General features: G+C 36.0%; 1 protein-coding gene across 7 annotated transcripts in view; it reads left to right on the top strand.

Moving 5' to 3' along the window:
- TANC2 (tetratricopeptide repeat, ankyrin repeat and coiled-coil containing 2) overlaps window positions 1-22,871 on the top strand; it is a 365,238-nt gene that overhangs the window by 202,917 nt on the left and 139,450 nt on the right. For all 7 annotated transcript variants that reach the window (XM_059379772.1, XM_059379770.1, XM_059379769.1 and 4 more), the window contains 2 exons: window positions 6,294-6,442; window positions 12,601-12,787. In XM_059379772.1, the coding sequence (XP_059235755.1) occupies window positions 6,294-6,442; window positions 12,601-12,787 (336 nt within the window). The remainder of the gene's footprint in view (window positions 1-6,293; window positions 6,443-12,600; window positions 12,788-22,871) is intronic.

Here is a 22,871-nt window from a genome sequence, read left to right as displayed (position 1 = left end):
CAGCCCTGCATCTATAGGGCTCCCTGCTCAGCAGGGAGTCTCCTTCTACCCCTGAGTCTGTCCCTCCCCCTGCTCATGCTCTCTCTCTCTTTCTCTCTTCCTTACTCTTGTGCTCTCTCTCTCTCTCTTTCAATTTAAAAAAAGAAAAAGAAAGAAAGAAAGAAAAAAAATATCCGATTGGACACTCTGTGTTGAGAGTACATCCAGTTTGACAAATTTTGAAGGGGAGGGTGTTTCAGAGTTTCTCAGCCTCAGTACTGTTAACTGTTGAGACTAGAGAATCCATCATTATGGGGAGCTCTCTTGTAAAATGTTTATATTTAGCAGAATTCCTGATCTCTGTCTACTAGAGCTTATATCCACTCAAAACCTTGTACATGAATGTTTGTAGTAGCTTTATTCAGAATATACAGAAATTGGAAACCCAAACGTCCTTCAGTAGGTAAACGGTTAAACAAAATGTGGGTACATCTATGCAATGTATTACTGCTACTCAGAAATAAAAAAGGAACAAACTATTGAAACAGGCAACAATTTGAATGAATCTTAAAAGCATTATGCTGAATATTTAAAAAGCCAATCTCAGGTATAATTTCTTCTATATGATAGTCTCAAAATCACAAAATGAATCACAGAGCTCAGGAAAACACTTGAATATTACCAGTTTATCATAGGGATTTATTTTATTTTATTTTATTTTATTTTTATTTATTTATTTTTTAAGTAAGCTCCATGCCCGACACAGGTATTGAACTCATGACCCTGAAATCAAGACCCGAGCTGAGATCAAGAGTCAGATGCTTGGGCGCCTGGGTGGCTCAGTCAGTTGGCGTCTGCCTTCGGCTCAGGTCATGATCCTGGGGTCCTGGGATCAAGCCCACTTTGGGCTCCCTGCTCAGCGGGGTGCCTGCTTCTCCCTCTCTTCCCCACTCATGCTCTCTCACTATCTCTGTTGCTCTCTGAAATAAATAAATAAAATATATTTTTTAAGAAGTTTAAAAAAAAAAGTCAGGTGCTTAACCAACTGAGCCACCAGATATCTCTCATAAGGGATATCTTTACTGATACAAATGAACAATCAGATGAAGAGGTACATAAGAGGAGGTCCAGAAAAGTCCTGAGCACAGGAGCTTCAGTCTTTGTGGAGTTTAGGTGTACCATCCTCCCAATATGTGGATGTGTTTATCAACCTCGAAGCTCTCCAAACCTCATTGTTTAATATTTTCATGGAAGTCCCATTATGTAGGCCCTGATTGATTAATCATTGACAATAGCTGATTAACTCAATCGTCAGCCCCCTTTCCCCTCCCTGTATGTTGGGGAGTGGGAGTGAAAGTTACAACCTTCTAAATGGTTGATTCTCTGGTAACTGTTATTCTCTGATTCTCTGGTAGCTCCCACAGCTGTTTAGAGTCACCTCAAAAGGGCTTCTGAAAAATAAAACATGTTTCTCCCACTGTTGTAACTCACGAAATTCCAGGAGTTCAGGAGCTCTGTTCCAACAACTAGGAACAAGAACCAGATATACATTTTTTTTTTTTTAATTTGACAGAGAGAAAGATCACAAGTAGACAGAGAGGTAGGCAAAGAGAGAGGGGGAAGCAGGCTCCCTGCTGAGCAGACAGCCTGATGCGAGGCTCTATCCCAGGACCCTGAGATCATGACCTGAGCTGAAGGCAGAGGCTTAACCCACTGAACCACCCAGGCACCCCCAGATATACATTTCTTATATCACAATATCACATATAAGCAATATGGCTATTAATAAGCTGTCTCTCATTTAGACATTCTCATTATTTGTAATATTACTTTCCATTGAGAGAGCTGTAAAACTTACTAGCTGGGAACATTGATTCTGGAGTCAGGGAGCCTGGGTTCTAAACCTGGCTCTACCATTTATTGCTTGTCCCTAAGTTTTCTCATCTGTAAAATGAGGGTGATAATACCTATTTCATAAAGTTGTTATAAAGATGAATTAATATTTGTAAATTGTTCAGTGACTTGTACATAATAAGCACTATGTGTTAAATAAATGAATCATATAATTTAATGTCTTATTTTCCACAGAGTATAAACTTTTTAAAATCAGTGACTGTACCTCCTCCACATTATATAAGTCCTCATAGTACCTGGTGTTAACATGTACATAGAAAATACTTGATAATTACCACAATAAGTCCTAGAAGAAAATGAAGTGGAGCCCCCAAATGTCTATAGGTCAGGAATCTATGCTAAGAAGAATTTGGAAAAGCTTAGCTAGTTTAATCTATAGAAGGGGAAAAGGGTAATTCATCCATTTGAATATAGCAGTTACCTTTTTTTAAAATTTTTATTTATTTATTTGACAGAGAGAGATCACAAGTAGGCAGAGGGGCAGTCGGGGCGGGAGGGGGAGAAGCAGACTCCCTGCCGAGCAGAGAGCCTGATGTGGGGCTCCATCGCAGGATCCTGAGATCATGACCCGAGCCCAAGGCAGAGGCTTAACCCACTGAGCCACCCAGGCGCCCCAGCCGTTACCTTTTTATGAAGGAATAAAAAGCTTTCATTCTTGAGGTGAGTCGGGGGGGCAGCAAGAACAGTGTAAACTTAAATATTTGTAAATAAAAATAACCTCATTGATTCTATTATATCTGTTCTGTGGCAGAGAATCTATTTTTGTTGACTCTTGGAAAGGAAGTAGGGAAGAGAAAATAGAGCCCGTTTTTCTATTCTGACATTAATTCAGTTAACGTTCTGTATAGATTTTCCACAGATGCACCACTTGAATTCAGCAGTAGTATGCAAAAATATACAAATAGTCCCTTCCTCTGACCCCCAGCTTATAACTTTAGTAGAGAAGTTAAGATAAATGTAAACTGAATAATAACAACCACATTTTCTTGCCATATGGAATGGTTTAATGTGTACGACTGAATATTAAGAAAAAATTAAGAAGCTATTTTGGCATCAAACCATATGACATTATAACTGATGCTACTTGTGTTAAAAGGACATGTCTCTCTCTAAAAAAGATTTTTGTAATGTCCTGTAGGATCTGTGCTTCTGTGGATTATTATAAAGTTAGACTAAATGATCTAAATGACAACAAAATCTGAAAAAATGTTAACCATGAGTCAAGTATAAACAGGTTGTTTAAATAAATTATTTCTACATCACATTTAGAGTAGATCATATTGCATTCCTTGGCTCCTTTTTGTGTGATTTCTATAAATTCTCTTTTTTTCACTTGATCTTAGCCAAAAGACTGAGAAACGATGATAAATTCTCGATTTGAAAGTAAGTTTATCTTGATGGTGAGTCCAAGGAAAAACCTCATATTGACTTTGTTTAGCATCCCTCAGTGAAAAGGTTTGAAAAAGAATAATTCCTATAGTTGGTGACCACTGAAAAATAGCCTAAATAGAAAAAGAACCTAAAAAAGCAAATTGTATGAAAAGAATGTAGCAGTCTGGAGGTAGAGGATTAAAATGAATACCAACGATCAGGAATTTGGGAGGGGGGTTCTATAAATTTCAGGGCAAAAATGAACTTTAATGGGGTTTCTTTGGGGAGTGATTAAAATATTCTGGTATTTGAAAGTGATGGTGGTTGCATAACCTTATGAATATACTAAAAACCACTGAACTGTACAATTCAAGAGGATAGAGTTGATGGTATGTGAATTATATATCAAATTTTAAAAAATTACCCTGGGGGCACCTGGGTGGCTCGGTTAAGCATCAGACTTGTGATTTTTGGCTCAGATCATGATCTCATGGCTTGTGGGATCGATCAAGCCCTGCATAAGGCTGTGTGCTCAGTAGGGAGTCTGCTTGAGATTCTCTCTCCCTCCGCCTCTAGCCTCCACTCTCTTGTGCATGTGTTATGCTCTCTCTCACTCTCTCTTTAAAAAAAAAAAAAAAAAAAAGACTCTGACTGTGGGGGACATGCTAGTCAGCCTCCTGTGGCATGGGGTAGGACCCCAAGCTGGGGGAGTAGAGCACTTGCGTGCAGGATGGCAGTGAGCAGCAGTGACATATGTATTTAAAGGGGGAACAGATGAAGTAAGGATAGTGAGAGTCAGATTTCTCACAATTGAAGAACTATGGGAAAAAAGCTTTGGGGAAAAATAAAACCTAAATTAACCTTATGGGATTGAATTGAAATTAGAACATCACCGGGAACTTTTGGGGTGTATGTTTATGTACAGAATTACAAACGAAAATGAATATAAGGATGTGTGAATGTGTATGTATATATACATGTGTGTATGTACATGATTATACTGCCTAACTCTGTCCCTGTGGACCTGGAGGTCAATGGCATCCTAACAGCCATAAGCATACCTGATATTCTAAATGCCTTTTTCCACTAAAAATAACCAGGGCTTCTTGGAAAAACATCTGATTCTAGGGCTAGGGCAGGGAAAGTAAAAGATGATCCTGGAACATCTTATTGTACCAGAAAGAAAGGAAGTACTCAGAAAATGACACAAGTATGTCCAAATGTTGCAAGAGCCACATTGAAACGGCTTACCCTGGCCAAATCTGGGACAACTGGAACAACAAAATAAATAATGATAGTAACAGGTTGTAAGTCAGTGAATATATAGGAATCATTAAGTTCTGATAAATAAGTAAGGAAAAGAAACTAAGCTGTAGAAAAAGTGATGGGTTTAGAAAAATTACTACTTGGCATGATAGTAATGAATTCAATCAAGAAGCATTAATGAATGCTAAAAAAGTAGTGGGCAAAAGGTCACTGAGGAGAGTCCAATCGATACTTTCACACCAGTGTCTATACTATCATTATTCTTATATATAACATATATAGAAATATATATATGATACATTCTAATATCTAACAGATTAAAAACAACCCCAAGGTCCAATATAAGTTGAATAAACTATGGTAATGTACATACAATGGAATATTAATTGTTCATAAAAAGGAATGAAATTCTGATACATGCTACAACATGAATGACCCTTGAAAACATGCAAAGTCAGTTAGGCAGGATGTCAAAGGACAAATATTGTCTGGTTCCACTTGCATGGTACCAAGAAAAGGCAAATTTGTAGAGATAGAGAGCAGAATAGAGACTAGTTGGGGCTAGTAAGAGGGGGGAATGGGAAGTTTTTATTTAATGGGTACAGGGTTTCTTTGGGGGAAGATGAAAAAGTTCTGGAAGTGGACAGTGGCAGTGGCTATATAAGACTATGGATGAACTTAATGCCACTGACTTGTACTTGTTAAAATGGTTAAAATGAAAAATCTTGGTATACATTTTTATCACAAAAAATTTTTTTAATTTAAAAACTTGTTGATACATTTATGTAGACTCAAAGTAACCCCCCCATAGAGTACTTATTAATTACAAAGAGAAAAGAATAGTTTTAGAATGGCAGAATATAGCAAACACTACTATAACCAAGCGATCAAAGTTAACAGAGCATCACTTTTGTGATAGTTCTGCCCAAAATGTGTAACCTGAGTCAAAGTACAAGGTAATAGGAGATAAGTTCGAATTGAGGGACATTGTACAAAACAACTGGCCTATAATTTTCAGAAGTGTCAAGGTCATGAAAGTTAAGAAGACTGGATGACTGTTCCAAATTAAAAGAGTTACAAGAGAACTGAGAATGAAATGTACTGAATAACACTGAAATGGATCCTTTTGCTAGAAAGGACGTTGCTAGGACAAAACTTGAATGGGATCTGTGGTTGAGATCATAATAATGCCAAATGTTAGTTTCCTGACGTCTGTGCTGGTGCTGTGACCATGTAAAGAGAATGTCCTTGTTTATAGGACACACTAACTGGGGATGATGGGACATCATGTCTATACTTCCAAATGGTTAAGGGAAACAATGTTCTTTTTACTATTCTTGAAACTTTTTTAAAAGTGTAAACTTATTTCAAAATCTTTTGAAAAAAATATTTACATAAACTGTAAGAGAAAAGGAAAAGAAGATAAAAGAACTTGAATGAAGTTGGGGATTGTGGCTGGAGCTAGGTCTAAGACTAGAACTGAATTGGAACCCTAACTGCCAAAGAAATAGGAAACTTCTTCTAGTTAGTAAATTACAAACATTCTCTTAAGTCCAGGTTTCAAGTAGATATATTGAGGATAATCCGAGGAAATAATATATCAATTGTGTGGAAGTGGGAAAATTGGCTTCTAGGCAGGGACCTGGTAATTTTGGATTTAGAACTAAAACAAAGGGAATGACCAAATTAATTGTAAGAATAGCTGTGGGACGAGGCCATTTTATTTTGAAAGACTCAAGTGCTTCAATGTCTGTCTGTTGTAGGTGATGCTGAACAGGAACTTGGTCCTCCTCCATCTGTAGATGAGGCAGCAAACACACTCATGACTCGTCTGGGTTTCCTCCTTGGAGAGAAAGTCACGGAAGTTCAGCCGGGTGACCAATACAACATGGAGGTACAGGATGAAAATCAGGTAAACTGCTTGCTGTCACCTGCAAAATGTGGAATAAATCAGCCGGTTATATCAGGAACAATGTTGCAGGGTGTGTGTATGTGTGCATCCCAATGGTTGAATGACTTTTGAGGCCTGAAGATGTAGCTCAACTTTCTATCATCACTGTATTACTTTAGTTTGTGAAACACCTTTTAGTTTCATTCTTAGGTCTAAAAAGTCACTTTAAAGTTTTGATTCATTATGGAATGAATGAAGAAATTAAGTGCATAAGCCAAGAAACAGAATTGACATTTATGTGAGCACTGCACCTGGAAATTACAGAATATACATTGTTTTCAGGTACATATGGGTTATTTATCAAATTGACAGTATGCTGACCAGGTCTTGATAAATTTTGGATTACAATTACTGTGATCATAGTAGAATTAATCAATTACAAAGTGATAACCTTAATAATAGCTAGAAGATAATTTAGAAAATCCCCCAAATATTTGGCTGTTAATAAACTTCTAAATAGCCTTTCAGCCAAAGAAGAAATCATAAGAAATTAGAAAATATTTTAAACTGAAATAATAACAAAATATTACAAAACTTATAGTGTGTATTGATAATATATAAAACTTACAATTAAGAGGTGCTCAAAAAATTTAAATTTGAATACATAATTAGAAAAGTGAAAATCTGAAAAATTAATGATCTAAATATTCATGTCAGAAAGTTTAAAAATACCAGCAATGTGAACATTTATTCCATAGATTTTTTTTCTTCTAGCTATTTTTTAATTTAAATGTAGCAAAGGAAGTAGACTCAGATTTATTTGTGTGCTCATTTTTAAAATGTATGTCCTGTAGTGAATCCTTTATTCTAGAAGATGACAATTTGAGTTCATCTTGTATATTCTTCGCAAATACTTGTGAAGATTCTGTGTCCTATGTTAGCTTTGTCACAAAATAATATAGTCTTTAAGGATTATATTTATAGATCATGTAGATAATATTCAGGTGTTCCAGAGCTCTCTCCTCTGACTTCTCTATGCTCATTCCCTTGGTCATTGGTTTTGCTGGCTGCACATTACAATCACCTGGGCATTTTTCATAAAATTCCGATGCCTGGAGATTCTAATCATATTGAAACTCCTCCATTCCTTTTTTTTTTTTTTTTTTTAAATACTCTCTTAACTTCTGAATTGCCTCTGGCCCTGCCTTTCCCCTTAACTCCAGTGTATTTCCAGCTACCTGTACTCCCTTTTCTACCTGTTGTGTCCAAGACACAGCTCAAACCTAACATGTCAAAACCTGAACCCTTACATTTTTTCCCAGAACCTGCTCCTTCTGCAGTGTTTTCCTTCTGAGTAGTTTGTACCACTTTCATGCTTCGGACAAAAACATCAGAGCCTTTCTTGAGCTTTCACTATCAGATTATTCATTCACTCTTTTGGCAAATCATGTAGGCTTTGTCTGCAAAATATATGTTGAATCTGCTCCCTTCTCTTTATTTCCACTGCTACACCTGAGTCCAGGTCATTGTCCTCTTGCCTGGGCTACTGTGATGGTTACTGGACTGTAAGGCCTGGAACTATTTTTTTTTTTTTTTTAAGATTTTACTTATCTATTTGAGAGAGAGAGACAAAGATAGTGAGAGATAAAAAGAGCATGAATGGGGAGGAGAGGGAGAAACAGGCTCCTCACCAAGCAAGGAGCCCAACTCAGGGCCTATCCCAGGACCCTGGGATCATGACCCTAGCCAAAGGCAGATGCTTAACCGACCAAGCCACACAGGCGCCCCTGGAACTTCCGCCTGTCCTATTTACTGCTGTATCCTCTACATCTAGAATAGGGTCTAGCATTGGCAGGTGCTCAGTAAATATTTACTGAATGAATAAATAGCCTCCTAATAGCCCTCTGCTTCCATTCTTGCTCCTTTGTAATCTGTTCACACAATAACCAGAGCGATCCTTGTAAAACGTCAGTCCGATCCTTTTGCTTCTGTGCTCTCAATCCTCCACTGTTTTCCCATCACATTTAGAGTTGAATCTAAAATATTCAGCGTGATCAGAAAGGCACTGCCTCATCTGACCCCTTGCTACTACCTCTCCTACACTGCCAACCCTTCTCCCTTTGACCTGCAGCCCTCCAGCATCACTGGCCTTCCTGTCATTCCTCTGACACAGAACATTCCTTTAATACTGGAAAGCGCTCCCCCCAAAACTCACTTGCTCACTTCATTTGGTGCTCTGTTCAAGTGTTACCTCTTCAGGGACGCCTTCCTTACCTGCTGTCTCTAATAGCACCTGCCCATGGTTATCACCCCTTATCCTGCTGCTTTTTTTTTTATAGCTCTTAATCATTAATTTATTACACTCCATATTTAGTTGTGGATTTTTGTTTTTCTTTCCTTGTGTGTATCTCATACAAGAGTGTAAGCTTCACAATGGCAGGGATTGATTGTCTTTTTTAAAATCAGTTTATATTTTAACTGTATTGGTATGCTATGCACCGTGAATAAAAAATAGGAAAGATATATGTTGAGGGCCTTTCCGATACTGGTTTAAGTAAAACATCCATTTTTTTTACTTTTTATTTCTTGATGTTTGTGTCCAGTTAAAAACGTGACTGTGTTCTAATAATGACCAAGGAACATGATGTTACAGTAGGAGTATTTGCCAAGGATCATGTTGTTGGTTTTTTTTTTTTTTTAAGATTTTATTTATTTATTTGACAGGGATCACAAGTAGGCAGAGAGGCAGGCAGAGAGAGAGGAGGAAGCAGGCTCTCTGCTCCAGAGAGCCTGATGCGGGGCTTGATCCCAGGACCCTGGGATCATGACCTGAGCCAAAGGCAGAGGCTCTAACTCACTGAGCCACCCAGGCACCCCGATCATGTTGTTTCTAATAATAGAATAGTCATTTAAATTTGTGGTGAGCACAGCATAACATAAACTTGTAAGAATCACTGTTATTCATCTGAAGCTGAAGTAACATTGGGTATCAACTATACTTCAGTTAACAAAGAAAAGAAAACAGAAAAGTCCCTGAACGAAGAAGTAAAAAATCTGTGCCCTGCTTCCAACTCTGCCACCTATGACTTTGTGAATTCGAACATGTCACTTAACCTCCCTGAGCTTTAGGTTTTTCATAGGTAATAACAGCTGACATTTATGAAGTGCTTGCTACATGGTAATCATTGTACTAATTGCTTTATTTGTACTATTTTATCTAAGCTTCCGACAACCCAATGTGATAGGGTCCTTGGATATTCCAGATTTCAGATAAAAAAGTGGAAGCACGGTGCCACAAAGTTATAGAAGAGTATTCAAATCCAGACAGTCACTTTTACAAATTTCTGTTCTTAACAGCTGCACCATACTGTTTCAGTGTAATATAAAATAATAACACCTGACAGGATTGTTGTGAGGATCAAGGTAAATCGTGAATATGAAATTACTTTGTAAGCTGTGAAATGCCATATAAATAGAAGGTATAAAATACTATGCAGTATAATTAGTATATAAATATATGGCAAGAACTATGATTTGGGGAAGTTAAAGCTTTCATTCTTGAGGGCAGTTTCTTATTCACATTTCTTAATGGGAAAATTAATACTCATTTTGCCTTATTTGGTTGGTAAGGGGTAAATGAAATAATGCTAAAATTTTTTAAACTGTAAGCTTTGAACAAATGTAAAATATCAATAATTATGACTGTCTTGGAATATAATATACCATGAAACTATCTTGGAGCTACTGAAGGAAATAACTAAATTGATCACTGGAATTGGAATTTTTAGTCTTAGGAAGGTTATTAAGGTTATCATCTTCATTTGGTGACTTTCTTCCAAGCTAATCAGCATGCTAACAAAGATAAATTGCTTTGTTCGGGAGGGCCTGAGGGTAATGGCATCCTCAGAGTTACACTAGAAAGGACAGAATCCAGCACAGGAAAATCAGCGTGTATCGTTTTTCTACAAAAGACAAAGTACTGAAGTGATATTCAACCAACCATTATATTTTCTTCACTCAATTTCTGGAGTAGTAGGATGTACTTTAGGCATTCCATCATCAGGTTCTTACCTTGTGTAAATTTTAGAACCTTTAAGAGATCAGACTGGGAGTTTGGGATACTTCCAGAGAACACAATTGAAAAACGACTGAAAGGTTTTGAAAGTGGAGTGGTTTAATTAGGTGTCCATTTTAGCTTAAAGTATGGAGAACTGTTAATGTTGTCTTTCTCTACCTAGAGGAGATTTCTGTATCTCATTAACTGGCCTTCTTAGATAAAGAGGAGGCCTGCTTTTTAATTCATAAGCCATGAGCAAATTTCTGCTTTCTAAACAGCTTGATCTTTAAGCTTTGCCTTTATAGTTAAAGCTTTTAAAGCATACATTCTGTGTTACAAGTTTTATTTTGTAGAGAACAACTTGTAGTAAAAATAGTGTCATTTGGGCTTAACCTCCACATTGGCTGTATTATGCGTGTAATATAGTTTCCTTTCTCAAAGAACAGACTGAGAATCTTGTCTAAAAATGGAAATGAGTTGCTATGGAGGTAATAGATTCATACCAAAATAGAACTTTTTCAATATGGAATGACTATAGATATATTTAATGTAAAAAAAAAAAAAATCCTAGTATAGTTCATTTCATCTACCCACATATTTTTTTAAACTGAGAGTGAGGAGGTTAAAAATTGCCATGTTAGATTCTAACTAGGGAGGATTCTGATTCAGTAAGTCTGGGGTGTGGGGTTCTACATCTGTCAATTTCATTGGGGAGCTTGCTTTTTTACATTCCATAGGTGATTCTCCTGCATACCTAGTTAAAACTCATTGCTGTGGTAGGCCAGCCTCGTTTTATAAAAATAGAGGAGATTACAAAGAAATTGAAACTCCTCCATCCTCTGGAGAAAAAAATGACATAGAGAAAAGAGAAATGGCATAGATTGTGGTATGACTAACAAAAATCAGCTCCTAATATTATTAATATGGTTGAAAAGATTTGCTTCATTGCAAGGTTCTGAGAATGTCACTTGTGCTTTAAGTTGACTGTATCCTTTATGACCTAGCTATAGCATTTAAATTAAAGTCAAAACCTGGATTCAACACATATGATTAAATACAAGGGATTGTATCTGAAACTTATTTCAGGATGAGTGAAAGAGCCTTAATTTTCTCATATTTAGTGATTAACACATCTTCAAGTCAAGTTGTTAAATGTAAGTCTTCAATTTTAGTGGGGAGAATGTGAATAGTGACTCTATAGGTAAAGAAGTCAAAAGATTTCTTTCAGATTTGACATTTAAAGATGTCGAACAGTATCATTAGTGTTCCTTCAGTAATTTTGTCACTGATAGCTTACCATTTTAAAAAGGATAAAATTTTTTTAGTGTTTGAAAAAATATATACTTTTATTCATTATTTTGGCAATTTATTTGGGTAGAAAGAGCTAAGGAAAAGTGGATTTTTGTTAAATTAGGTGAGCCAAGATATATTGTCACCAATCTTTTTGGTGATTATTCATTCCTTCCCATCAAAAACTTTAAACTGAGGTGACCTCAGATATAAAAGTCATTCAAGATACAAAGCAATCTCAGTCTATAATCAGTTTCTACAGAGAAATTATTTAGTTTTGCTTTAAATGAACATTGTTTTTTATCTATTTTTTAGTTAGACTTTAAAGATAGGGCATATTCTCTGCATTCATTTACTGTCTTAAAGTAGCCACCTATGTATTAAAAAAAAATGTTTATTCGCATGGAGAGCCTTATTTTTATTTCTCCTTGGCTGCAGATACTTTTTTTAAAATCTGAAGAAAATATTAACAAGACTAACTTCTAAGCTTTCAGAATAGTTTTGTTGATAGGAAAAAGCAAGGACATCTTGTAGTTCATGAAAAATCCCTCTGTGAATTCATGGCAGTGATAAAGGATATTTGTCACTAGGAATTTCTTAGGCAGAAAAACTGACCACAGTCTCTGCTTGTGTTAAATTTATCAAGTTGCACCTTAACTGTGTGATGCAGACTCTCTTACCCTAGAAGGCAGAAAGCAACTAGTACCTAGTTGATGTAAAAGCTATGTATGTAGATTTTGTTCTTTCTCTCATCAAAGCGTATGTTTTGCCATAAGATACATTTTACTTTAACAGCGATCAGTTGATCTTGTTTTTCATTCCAATTTTTCAGACCTCAGCAATCACTCAGCGGATAAGTCCCTGTTCCACCTTGACTAGTAGCACTGCCTCTCCACCAGCCAGTAGCCCCTGCTCCACCCTCCCGCCAGTCAGTACAAATGCCGCTGCCAAAGACTGCAGCTATGGGGCTGTTACTAGTCCAACCTCTACCCTTGAAAGCAGAGATAGCGGCATTATTGGTGAGTTGATTTTTAAATTAATCATTTTGTGGGTTTTTTCCCCCCTCTTTAAAATAATTACACAAACTTAAGGTTTTAAAAAATTATGTGTGTGAATTGTTGAAATATGTATACAGAATGTCCTTTTTAATGGTACTGGAGAGAGAAATAAAGGTAAACAAAATGAAAACTATCCCTCCCTCTTTAACTACTCCTTTAAAGATATTACCTGATAAAAGACAGGGTGGATAGAAAAAGTTTTGTCTACTCTTCCCTGTAAATTCATCTCTCTGCCAACAGAAGTGGTTCAGAAAAGGTTCATTCCTCACTGAGCTGAGGTTCTCAGTTCTTCATATATATCTTGTTACTACTGTATGCTTATTAAGGGGAGTCAGTCAAATGGAAATGAGTGAAGTTCTGGGAAACGAGGAATCTGAAGGAAGGGAATCCACAGAGAAGGAAACAGGAATGAGCACCGAATCTTAGGCCATGTTCAAATTGAGCAGGAACTTAGAGGTAGGAGAATGAGCCTGTGGACAGAAGTAGTGAGACAAATAGAAGAATTGGAGGAAGGCCAAAGAAAATAAAAGTTTCAGGGAAGGGATGAGGAAAGGTTGGTCAACAAATGACAAAAGCTGAAAAGACCAGGCATAAAGAAAATACTTCTTCCTCATTTGGCTTCCTTCTAAAAGTTATCAAATCAAACTATTTATTTATTTAGATGGTGAGGCAGATACTAATGCCATGCAACTAAATATATATCTACTACCTAAAGCCATATATATTAACATGTGAATTTATTCATTTAAAATAAATATTAAGTAAGTGAAAAGAATTTTTTTTCTTAAGATTTTATTTATCTGAGAGAGAGAGCGAGCGAGCACAGGTGAGCACAAATGAGGAGGAGGGGCAGAGGGAGAGAGATAAACAGACATCCTGCTGAACAGGAAGCCTGATGTGGGGCTCAGTCCCAAGACCCTGAGATCATGACTTGAACTGGAGGCAGATGCCCAACCCAGTGAGCCACCCAGGTGCCCCGATGAAAAGAATATTTTAACAGCAAAGTTATGGGATACAAAATGAGCACACAAGAACCAGTTGCATTTCATACATGCTAGCCATGAACATTTCAAAAAGAAAATTATGAAAACAATTCCATTATTATAGCATCAAAAAGAACAAAATACTTGGGAGTAAATTTAACCGAGGTAAAAGACTTCTACACTAAACAGTACACTAACTAAGACCAGCACACGAAACACAAAATATTGCTTAAGGAGTTTTTTGGGTTTTTAAATTTTTTTTTAATGATTTTATTTATTTATTTGAGAGAGTGAGAGAGAAAGCATGAGAGGACAGAGGTCAGCAGGAGAAGCAGACTCCCAAGCAGGGAGCCCGAGGTGGGACTCAATCCCAAGACTCCAGGATCATGACCTGAGCGAAAGGCAGTCACCCAACCAACTGAGCTACCCAGGCGCCCCTGCTTAAGGAGTTTTAAAAGAGTTAAATAAATGAAGATATATTCTGTGTTCATGGATTAGAAGACAATATTGTTAAAGTGATAATATTTCTCAAAGCAGCATTATTACACATTCAGTGAAATTACTATCATAATCCCAACAAAGTTCTTTGCACAAATAGAAACACGTGGTGTTTCTGTCCTAAAATTTAGTGGAATCTGAGAGAATCCTGAGTAGCCAAAACAATCTTGAAAAAGGAGAACAAAGTTGGAAGACTTGGGTTTCTTTATTTCACAACTTATTACAAAGCTTCTTAAAGGCAGGATTCATGTCTTACAGTTTTTATACATCCTCAGGATTTAGCATAATAATTTCTAACTTGTGATTTATTTATATGAGAAGTCTTTATGAAGATATAGTCATTAAGGACTAAATGTTTTAACAAAATAGAGAAATAAACTGTAGAAGAGTATCCTCTTTTTCTAACCTCTGGAATAATTTATGGAAGATTGGAATTATCAGTTCCTTGACTATTTAGTAGGACTTGCCATTAAAATAATCTGGAGCTGATACTCATGAGGGTTTTTTAAAATTACTACTTTTTTTAAAAGATTTATTTAATTTTTGAGAGAGAGAAAGAACAAGTGGGGAGGGGGAATAAGTCAAGGGAGAGAGAGAGAGACAATCCCAAGCAGACTCCCCTCTGAGCAGAGATCCTGGCACAGAGCTTGATCCCAGAATGCTGAGATCATGTCCGGAGCTGAAACCAAGAGTTAGAAGCCCATCTGACTGTGCCACCCAGAAGCCCTTAACTACTGATTCATATGGTATTTAATACTATAGGACTTTCTAAGTTTTCTCTTTCTTTTTGAATCAGTTTTCCTTCATTATGGTTTTTATCTTTTTCAAATTTACTGGTATAAAGTTGTCCAGAATAGTCACTACCTGCACAGGAACCTGAGCTAAGAGCTGAGAGGAGACCTTCCCTCCCCCCACTCTAAATTTCTGATCCCTAGATTTTATTTTCATCTTTCTTAGTATTGTCTGGGCAGTCCTCATTATCTTAGACATAGATTAATACAAATGTAACTGTTTTTTCTGCTTTTCATCTTGTCCCTTCCAAGTCTATTTTTCACACAACCACCAAAGTGAATTAACTGAAAACCAATTATTCTTTTGATTCTGTTATCTATAAGGTAGATAGTGAACTACCTGAAAATCAAGTCTGATCATAACACTCCTTTGACTCCCATTTACTTATAAAATAAAGCCCAGGCCCTCCTGACCTGACCATGGCCAGTTTCTCCAGCCATCTGTCCCACTATTTCTAGCTTCGTATATATTGTCCTAGCAATATTAGACTTTATTGTTACCTGATGCATTCTAGGTTTTTTTCCTCTCTGTGCTGCTGCTCGTATTGACCATGCTGCCTGTAATCTCTCTCACACATATGAATGACTCCTATGGATTTTTTATGACTTTGTTAAGTACTCTGCCACTTACCGCAACCACCACCTCCCTTCAATTTTCCACTCCATCTCCTATCCAGTATATATTATTACTCTATGTTCCCAGTAACACCTGAGCATATAGATGTCATGGCATTTAATGTGTGGTGTAATAATTACTTTTTGAACCTGCTTTCTAACATTCAACTGTTAATCTCTTATTGGCAGAAACATTGCCTTACTCATAGGTATCTGCAGCATCTGGCCCAGTAACTGGTATGTGGTAGTACAGTCAGTGTTTAAGGAAATGTTTACAAATGGAAGGAGAGCAAAAGGGGAGAAGGAGAAGGGCCCAAGGACTGACCTGGTATTTTGCATTATTTTTTGATAGTGCTTAGAGTGACTGTTAAGTATAAGATAGGTATTGGATTTCTTCGATTTTGAAAAGAGTATTAGAGTTATCCATTGACTAGTTTTGTTCTCTTACATTCTCTTTATGATTAATTTTAGCAAAATGACTTTTATAATCCCAGCCACGTTTCTTCTTGGGTTCTTCTGTTGATATTGTTAGTGTCTATCATTGCATATCCCCTATGTTGCATATAGAAATGTGTTCATCCAAGTGGAAGGGATGGTGCTGATGGATCAGACAAAATATGTTTACAAGTAGTTACCTGTCAAAGGGAAAACCTAACACGTCAGTGGATGTTCAGAGTAAATGTTCGTATGTTCTGAAAATTAAAAATGGGATCCTGCTTTGACTTATAGCTGGCAGTGTTTCTCTATTTTTTTTTTTCTGATAAGTTTCCAAAATTGTGTTCCTGGTACTGTAAGTGCCTTTGTTCGTAATAGATGTAATGTAAAGAATGATGAACTCCCATTCTTTAATGTGTATGAATAAACATTTGCTTACAAAATTATGAGAGAAGACTGAGAATAATATCTGGTCATCAAATTACTTCAACTGTAGAACGGTTATCAAATTATATATGAGCAGTTAACTTAAGAAATGTTTTGTTTCTCTCTCTTTTTTTTAATGCAATTTGAGTTGGATGAAAACAGAATGTGACATAAGTAATAATAGTCAAGATTGTTATTACCTTGAAAATCTCATGACTGACCTACCTTAACTGTTAAATATACTTTAAGTATTTTCCTCTCTGATTATACAAACACCTGCTTTTCCAAATTTCATATTGCTTGCATTATTTCAAACAAAACTTCCAAGATGGTCTGTTGTTTATTAGTGCTCTGTATTTAAATCCTGCCCTATTAGCAAAAACACACAAAAGTTATTAAATGTTTTAATTTGTACATTTTAAATTCCTGTGTAGGTCAACTCATTGTGATCCTTTGTGATGCACTGCATTTTCCACTTATAGCTATCAGAATTTTAGCCATTCATGTGCTTGACTGTATCACTCGCATAGTTGACCAAAATTTGTAGAATCCTAGCTACAAGATTTGGAATACTAGAAATATAGACTTCCTAAATTTTTAAGTATTCTGAATGTAAAATAGGGTTCTAGAAGATTTTAAATAACTGTGACTTATTTGATTCTGTGTAGTCCATTCAGCCCAGATATGAGTTAATTTCTACCACAGAAAGCATTCTCTGCTCCAATCATAGCATCCCTCCCCAAATTCATAACTCTTTTTAAATATGTGGTGAAATGTCACCAACACAGTAGTCAGATATTTGCATGTTAATTTTATATCTGTGACTCTCTTTTTAAATTTTATTGGTATAATTCTAGTAGTATAATGGTCTTATGTATATGCCTAGTAGATGATACCACTAATGGCATATAATCTCCTTTCAGCTATATCTCTATTTAATCTGTATATGTATCTATATATCCACATATGTAGATACATATACACATAACTTCAAGCAAAAATCTTGACAGTTATAACCTCCATAAGATATCATTTTTCTATCCTATTCCTTTTTCATGTTAAGTTTTAATAATGGTCCTTTTTGGTATGGCTCTACAGCAAAATGAATTTAAGCGTGGATCCATTTTGCTTTTCCTCTTGTTTATTTGGAGGTCACAGTTCTTTCCAGAATGGTATAATTCTTGAATTATTTCGTTTAATCAAATCTTGGAATGTTTTAAGTCCTGATTTTGTTGCCAAATTTGGTCTTCTATCCTATAGCCTTATATCACTTAACACCTACAAAGATGTAGTATCTGTGACTTTGCCCATTTTTTGTGATTATGTTTTCCTAATGTTTCACATTAGTAAGTAAAAAGAATCTGTATTAGACTCTGGCAACCCCAGAGATGAGCATAGGGTTGGCCCAGTCTAGTTGTAAAATAACTCTGCCTATCTAATAATGTAATAATCTTCCTTAGAATTAAAAAACTGAGATTCAAAAATAATTAGTCTCAGGTCACAAAGACAGTAAGAGGCAAAGCTAAGATTCAGATTCAGGTCTGTATGACTTTAGACCAGTGGGATGTTGTGTATTCTTTATTTGATTCAGATTGTCACATCTTGAAAGTCATATCTCCCAGAGGGAAGGGATTATGGGGATGGGCAACATCGGTAAAAGCGAGTGGGAGATACAGTCTTCCAGCTACAAAGTGAGTAGGCTGTGGGGATAAAAGGCACAGCACAGGAAATACAGTCGGTGATATTGTAATAGCATTATAGGGTGATGGCTGGTAGCTTACACTTGCAGTGAGCATAGCATAACCTTGCAGTGAGCATAGCATAACCTATAGAGGTGTTGAGTCACTGTGTTATGTGCCTGAAACTAATGTAATACTGTGTGTGAACTAAACTCAAAAAAATTAAAATAAAAAAGTTACCACTCTGGGTCATAAACTGAACATTAGATCATTTGAATTACTTTTTCATGTTTTCCCCAACCTGTTTTCTGAAAAGTGCAGGTTTATTTTTACTACTGAGTTTTTTTACTCATTGTTCTATGACTCCATCACTTTTCCCACCTCTCTAATCACTTAGCCCTAAGTAAAATGTCAATAGCCATAATATGACATGTTTGTTAAAGAAATCAGGACACTGCTTATTAGAATGATCAAGGAGACCTAACAAAGCATTTTTTCTTGTATATTGACCTAATAGTAACAATCAGCATATATTGAGTACAAACATTGAGCCAAGTACCATTACTTAATTGTTACAATGATCTTTTTTTTTTTTTTTGACAGACAGATCACAAGTAGGCAGAGAGGCAGGCAGAGAGAGAGGAGGAAGCAGGCTCCCTGCTGAGCAGGGAGCCCGATGTGGGGCTTGATCCCAGGACCCTGGGATCATGACCCCAGTCGAAGGCAGAGGCTTAACCCACTGAACCACCCAGGCGCCCCTGTTACAATGATCTTATAAGAAAATAGTTGTAAAGATTTCCCAGGGTCATGTCATTGAAATGATGCATAAGACTTGACAGAGAATGCTTATAAAGTCTTTTAATAAAGATACAGAATAGCAGGTAAAGGAGAATGCAAACAAGCAGAGGACCCTAGACACTTCCAAGTACAGCTCTCCAAGTTCTTTCTTAAACAGAATGTGCTCTATCTCCAGAATATAAATGACCAAATTTGTATGAGGAATCTTGGTTTAAGGAGAGCTCCCCAGAAGTTTATAGCGAAGATTTTTATGCCCCTCTCATCCCATAGCCAAGTCAGGTTGTCTAAGTCTTCCAGTGTAAATTGTCAATAAACTGCTAGGTTTGGGAGCTGCAAGAGGAGTTTAAAACTTTAAAGAGCAAATTACAGATCTTTAGTTATCTTGGCGAAGAATCAGTAATAGACTCCTAGGCAACCCCAGAAATAAGCATGGGAATGGCCCAGTCTAGTTGTAAAGTAACTCTGTCATATATAATAGTGTAAGAATCTTTCTTAGAGTTAGAAAACTGAAATTTGAAAATAATTGGTCTCAGGTCATATTATAGACTGTAAGAGGCAAAGCTGGGATTCAAGTTCAGGTCTGTATGACTTCAAAACCCCTGGTCCTAATTATTACAGAACAGTGCATAGTTCTGAAATAATTCTGTCTCAGAATAGATGACCTAGAACTATTATATGGCATTAAAAATATAGTCTCTATCAACAGAAGTAGAGTAATGAGTCAAGCAAGATAAAAAAAATTAGTTTTGTTAGTTTTAAAATATTATAGAAGACAGACGAACCAATTTAATTTTATATATATGTGTGTGTGTATATAAATCTATGTATTTTTTTTATTTTAGTATAGCTGACACACAATGTTACATTAGTTTCAGGTGAACAATGTCATGATTGTTGAATGACATACCTTATACTGTGTTTACCATAGTGTACCAACCATCTGTCACCATACAGTGCTTTCACAATATCATTGACTGTTATTTCCTAAACTGTGCCTTTCATCCCCATGACTTATTAAATCCATAACTGGAAGCCTGGATCCCCTTCTCCCCTTCTCCTATTTTTCTATCCCCCACTCCTTCTCTCTGGCTACCATTAGTTTGTTCTCTGTATCTCCAGGTCTGATTCTGCTATTTATTTGCAAACAATCCAACTTTAAAATGTACAAAAGACATTGGATAGACATTTCACCAAACCACTAAGCACAGAAAAAAAATGCTCATTATCATCAGTCATTAGAGAAGTGCAATTAAAACCACAGTGGGACACTAACTGTTCACCTACTAGAATGGCTGTTACCAAAAAAAAAAAAGTACCAAGTATTGGCAAAGATGTGGAAAAACTAGAACCTTCATGTATTGCCCTCATGTATTACTTTATGTTTATGAAGTAAACATAAACTTACCAAATGACCTAGCAGTTCTACTCTTTGGAATAAGTCCAAAAGAAATGAAAACAGGTCTCAGAAAGAAGCATTATTCATAATAGCCAAAAACTGGGAACAGTCCAGATATCCATCACTTGGTGAATGGATGTACAAAATGTAGACTGTCCATACAGTGGAGTACTGTTTTGGCATAAAGAGGGAAGAGGTTATTAATAAATGCTACAGAATGAATTGACCTCAAACATAAGGACTCTGTCTTCTGTGATTCTGTTTATATGAAATTCCAAAAAAGGCTTGTTTATAGAGACAGAAAGCAAATCAGTAGTTGCCTGGTACTGGGATGAGAACAGAAATTAACTGCAAACAGGCACAAAGGAACTTCTAGGGGTTATGGAAACATTCTAGAACTGAATCATAGTGATGATTGCACTGATCTATAAATTTGCTAAAAATCATTGAATCGTACGTTTACAGTGGGTATATTTTACAGTATGTAAATTGTACCTCAATAAAACTGATTTAAAAGCATAGAGAGTTAATTTTATTCACAACAACCCTGTTTTATGTGCCTGTGATTCCTTCTTCCTCACACTATCTCTTTTCTGGCCTCTATGACAATACAAACAGACATGTCACATAAATAGTTCTTTATACTGAGGTAGCAATTTTTTTTCTGTATCAGAGAAGGAAAATGGAGATCTCAGAAAAATCTCTTCAGTTACTTGAGACTCAGTATTTTCTTCCTATCCTTTGTTCTACCTGGTCGTTATTAGAAATAATGATAGATTAGGGAAACAAATATTTATATTTTCAATGAGGAGCCGTGTCTTCCTTTCCAACTCCATTCATAGAAACTTTACACATACGAGTGCTTAATGCATCTAGGCCCATCTAATCTGGCACAAAGACTGCTTGCATGGGCTTTGGGCTTTTGAAACTTATAGCATGCATGAAAATATTACTGCATTCTCTGATGCTTTAGTTACCCTGATGACCCTAAATTATATGAGGTCTCACCATAGAGGAATGGTTGAATAAAATAGGATGTATCCATAAAGGCGGATAATATACAGACATTAGCCTATTGTTATGAAAAATAGCATTTCATTTTATGATTCATTTTTCTGTGTATGACCTCTTTTGTCACAGAATTGTCCTTCTATGATTAAGGATTTAGGACCTATCTTATTTATATATTAGTTGCTCAGTAAAAATTTATTGGATCGGTAGGTGAATGGAATTAACCAAAAGTCACCAAGTCCAGTGAAAAGCATCAATGAAGCAAATATGCACAAAATCCCTAAGTAGAAGTAGTTACCTAGAGAATTTCACTACTAGTATTTTGTGTCCGTTGTCTGTTTTTAGTTTCTGTGCCCCTAAGATCCTAGACCATTGTGCATCAAATAAAACTAAAGTAGGGCCCTTAGGCCACTGAATAATTCCATCTCTGTGTACCGCAAATTAACTCACAGTTTCTCTAATCTTTCCACCATTGATCAGTGCTTTCATAATTTTTGTTGCTAGATTCCATAGTTTTGAAAAATTTTTCAAAACTCTATTTTTTATCACTATATTTGTTATTTAGCAGTTTCTCATGTTTAATTTATCAAACATGTATTTCTGCCAAAGCTTCTGTTTAAATGAGATAACTGCTATTGTCACCTTTGATATAATTCTAGCTATGTTGGCAGAAGTTTGATGTTTTAACTAGCTACCAGTTTTAACTAGCTATATATCATTTATAAATTACTTGAAATACTGAAAATAGCGAACTCCATTGCTACTTTCTCAGACCTGTAAAGGTATAGTAGTCCAATGTACTGAATATTTTCATGGTTTATGTGGGGAAAAGGGGTATATTTCTGGGATATATACCAGGCTAAGACCACACAGATACAGGTAGGTCTTAGTCAAATCTGATTAGGGACTTAAAAATAAAAACTTCTTTTGGACACAACACAAAAAAACATAAAAGGTAACGGGTTAAATAGCAGACACTTTACATTTAGACAAGTTCTCTGGGAAACAAGAGTTTTCCTTCTCTGGCTTGATTCAGCATACTGATCCTAGCAGCTATATGAACTCTGAGCTTCCTGCAAAGAATTACAAAGCCAGCTGAATCACTACATCTTTATACCAAATGAAATATTATTTTCCAATTTTTACTGAATATTTAGCAAATTTTACTAAAAAAAAGTTCAAGTATATTCTAAATTAATGAGATAATTTTCAGAAATTGAGAAGAGAACACACTATCCCAGATTCATCACTTAACAACTGATTGATCTTAAGAACATCACTTACCCTCTCAGAGTATTATCTTTCTCATCTAGAAAATGGATTAATGCAACTCTCCTTATACATATATAGAGTTTCAAATGAGATAATACAAGCAAGATATTTGGTGATAAATTAATAGTTGTAACATTCTCA

Source organism: Mustela nigripes, chromosome 16, assembly GCF_022355385.1.
Source record: "Mustela nigripes isolate SB6536 chromosome 16, MUSNIG.SB6536, whole genome shotgun sequence".
Classification (NCBI taxonomy): Eukaryota; Metazoa; Chordata; class Mammalia; order Carnivora; family Mustelidae; genus Mustela; species Mustela nigripes.
This window is presented reverse-complemented; position numbering and strand designations above follow the sequence as displayed.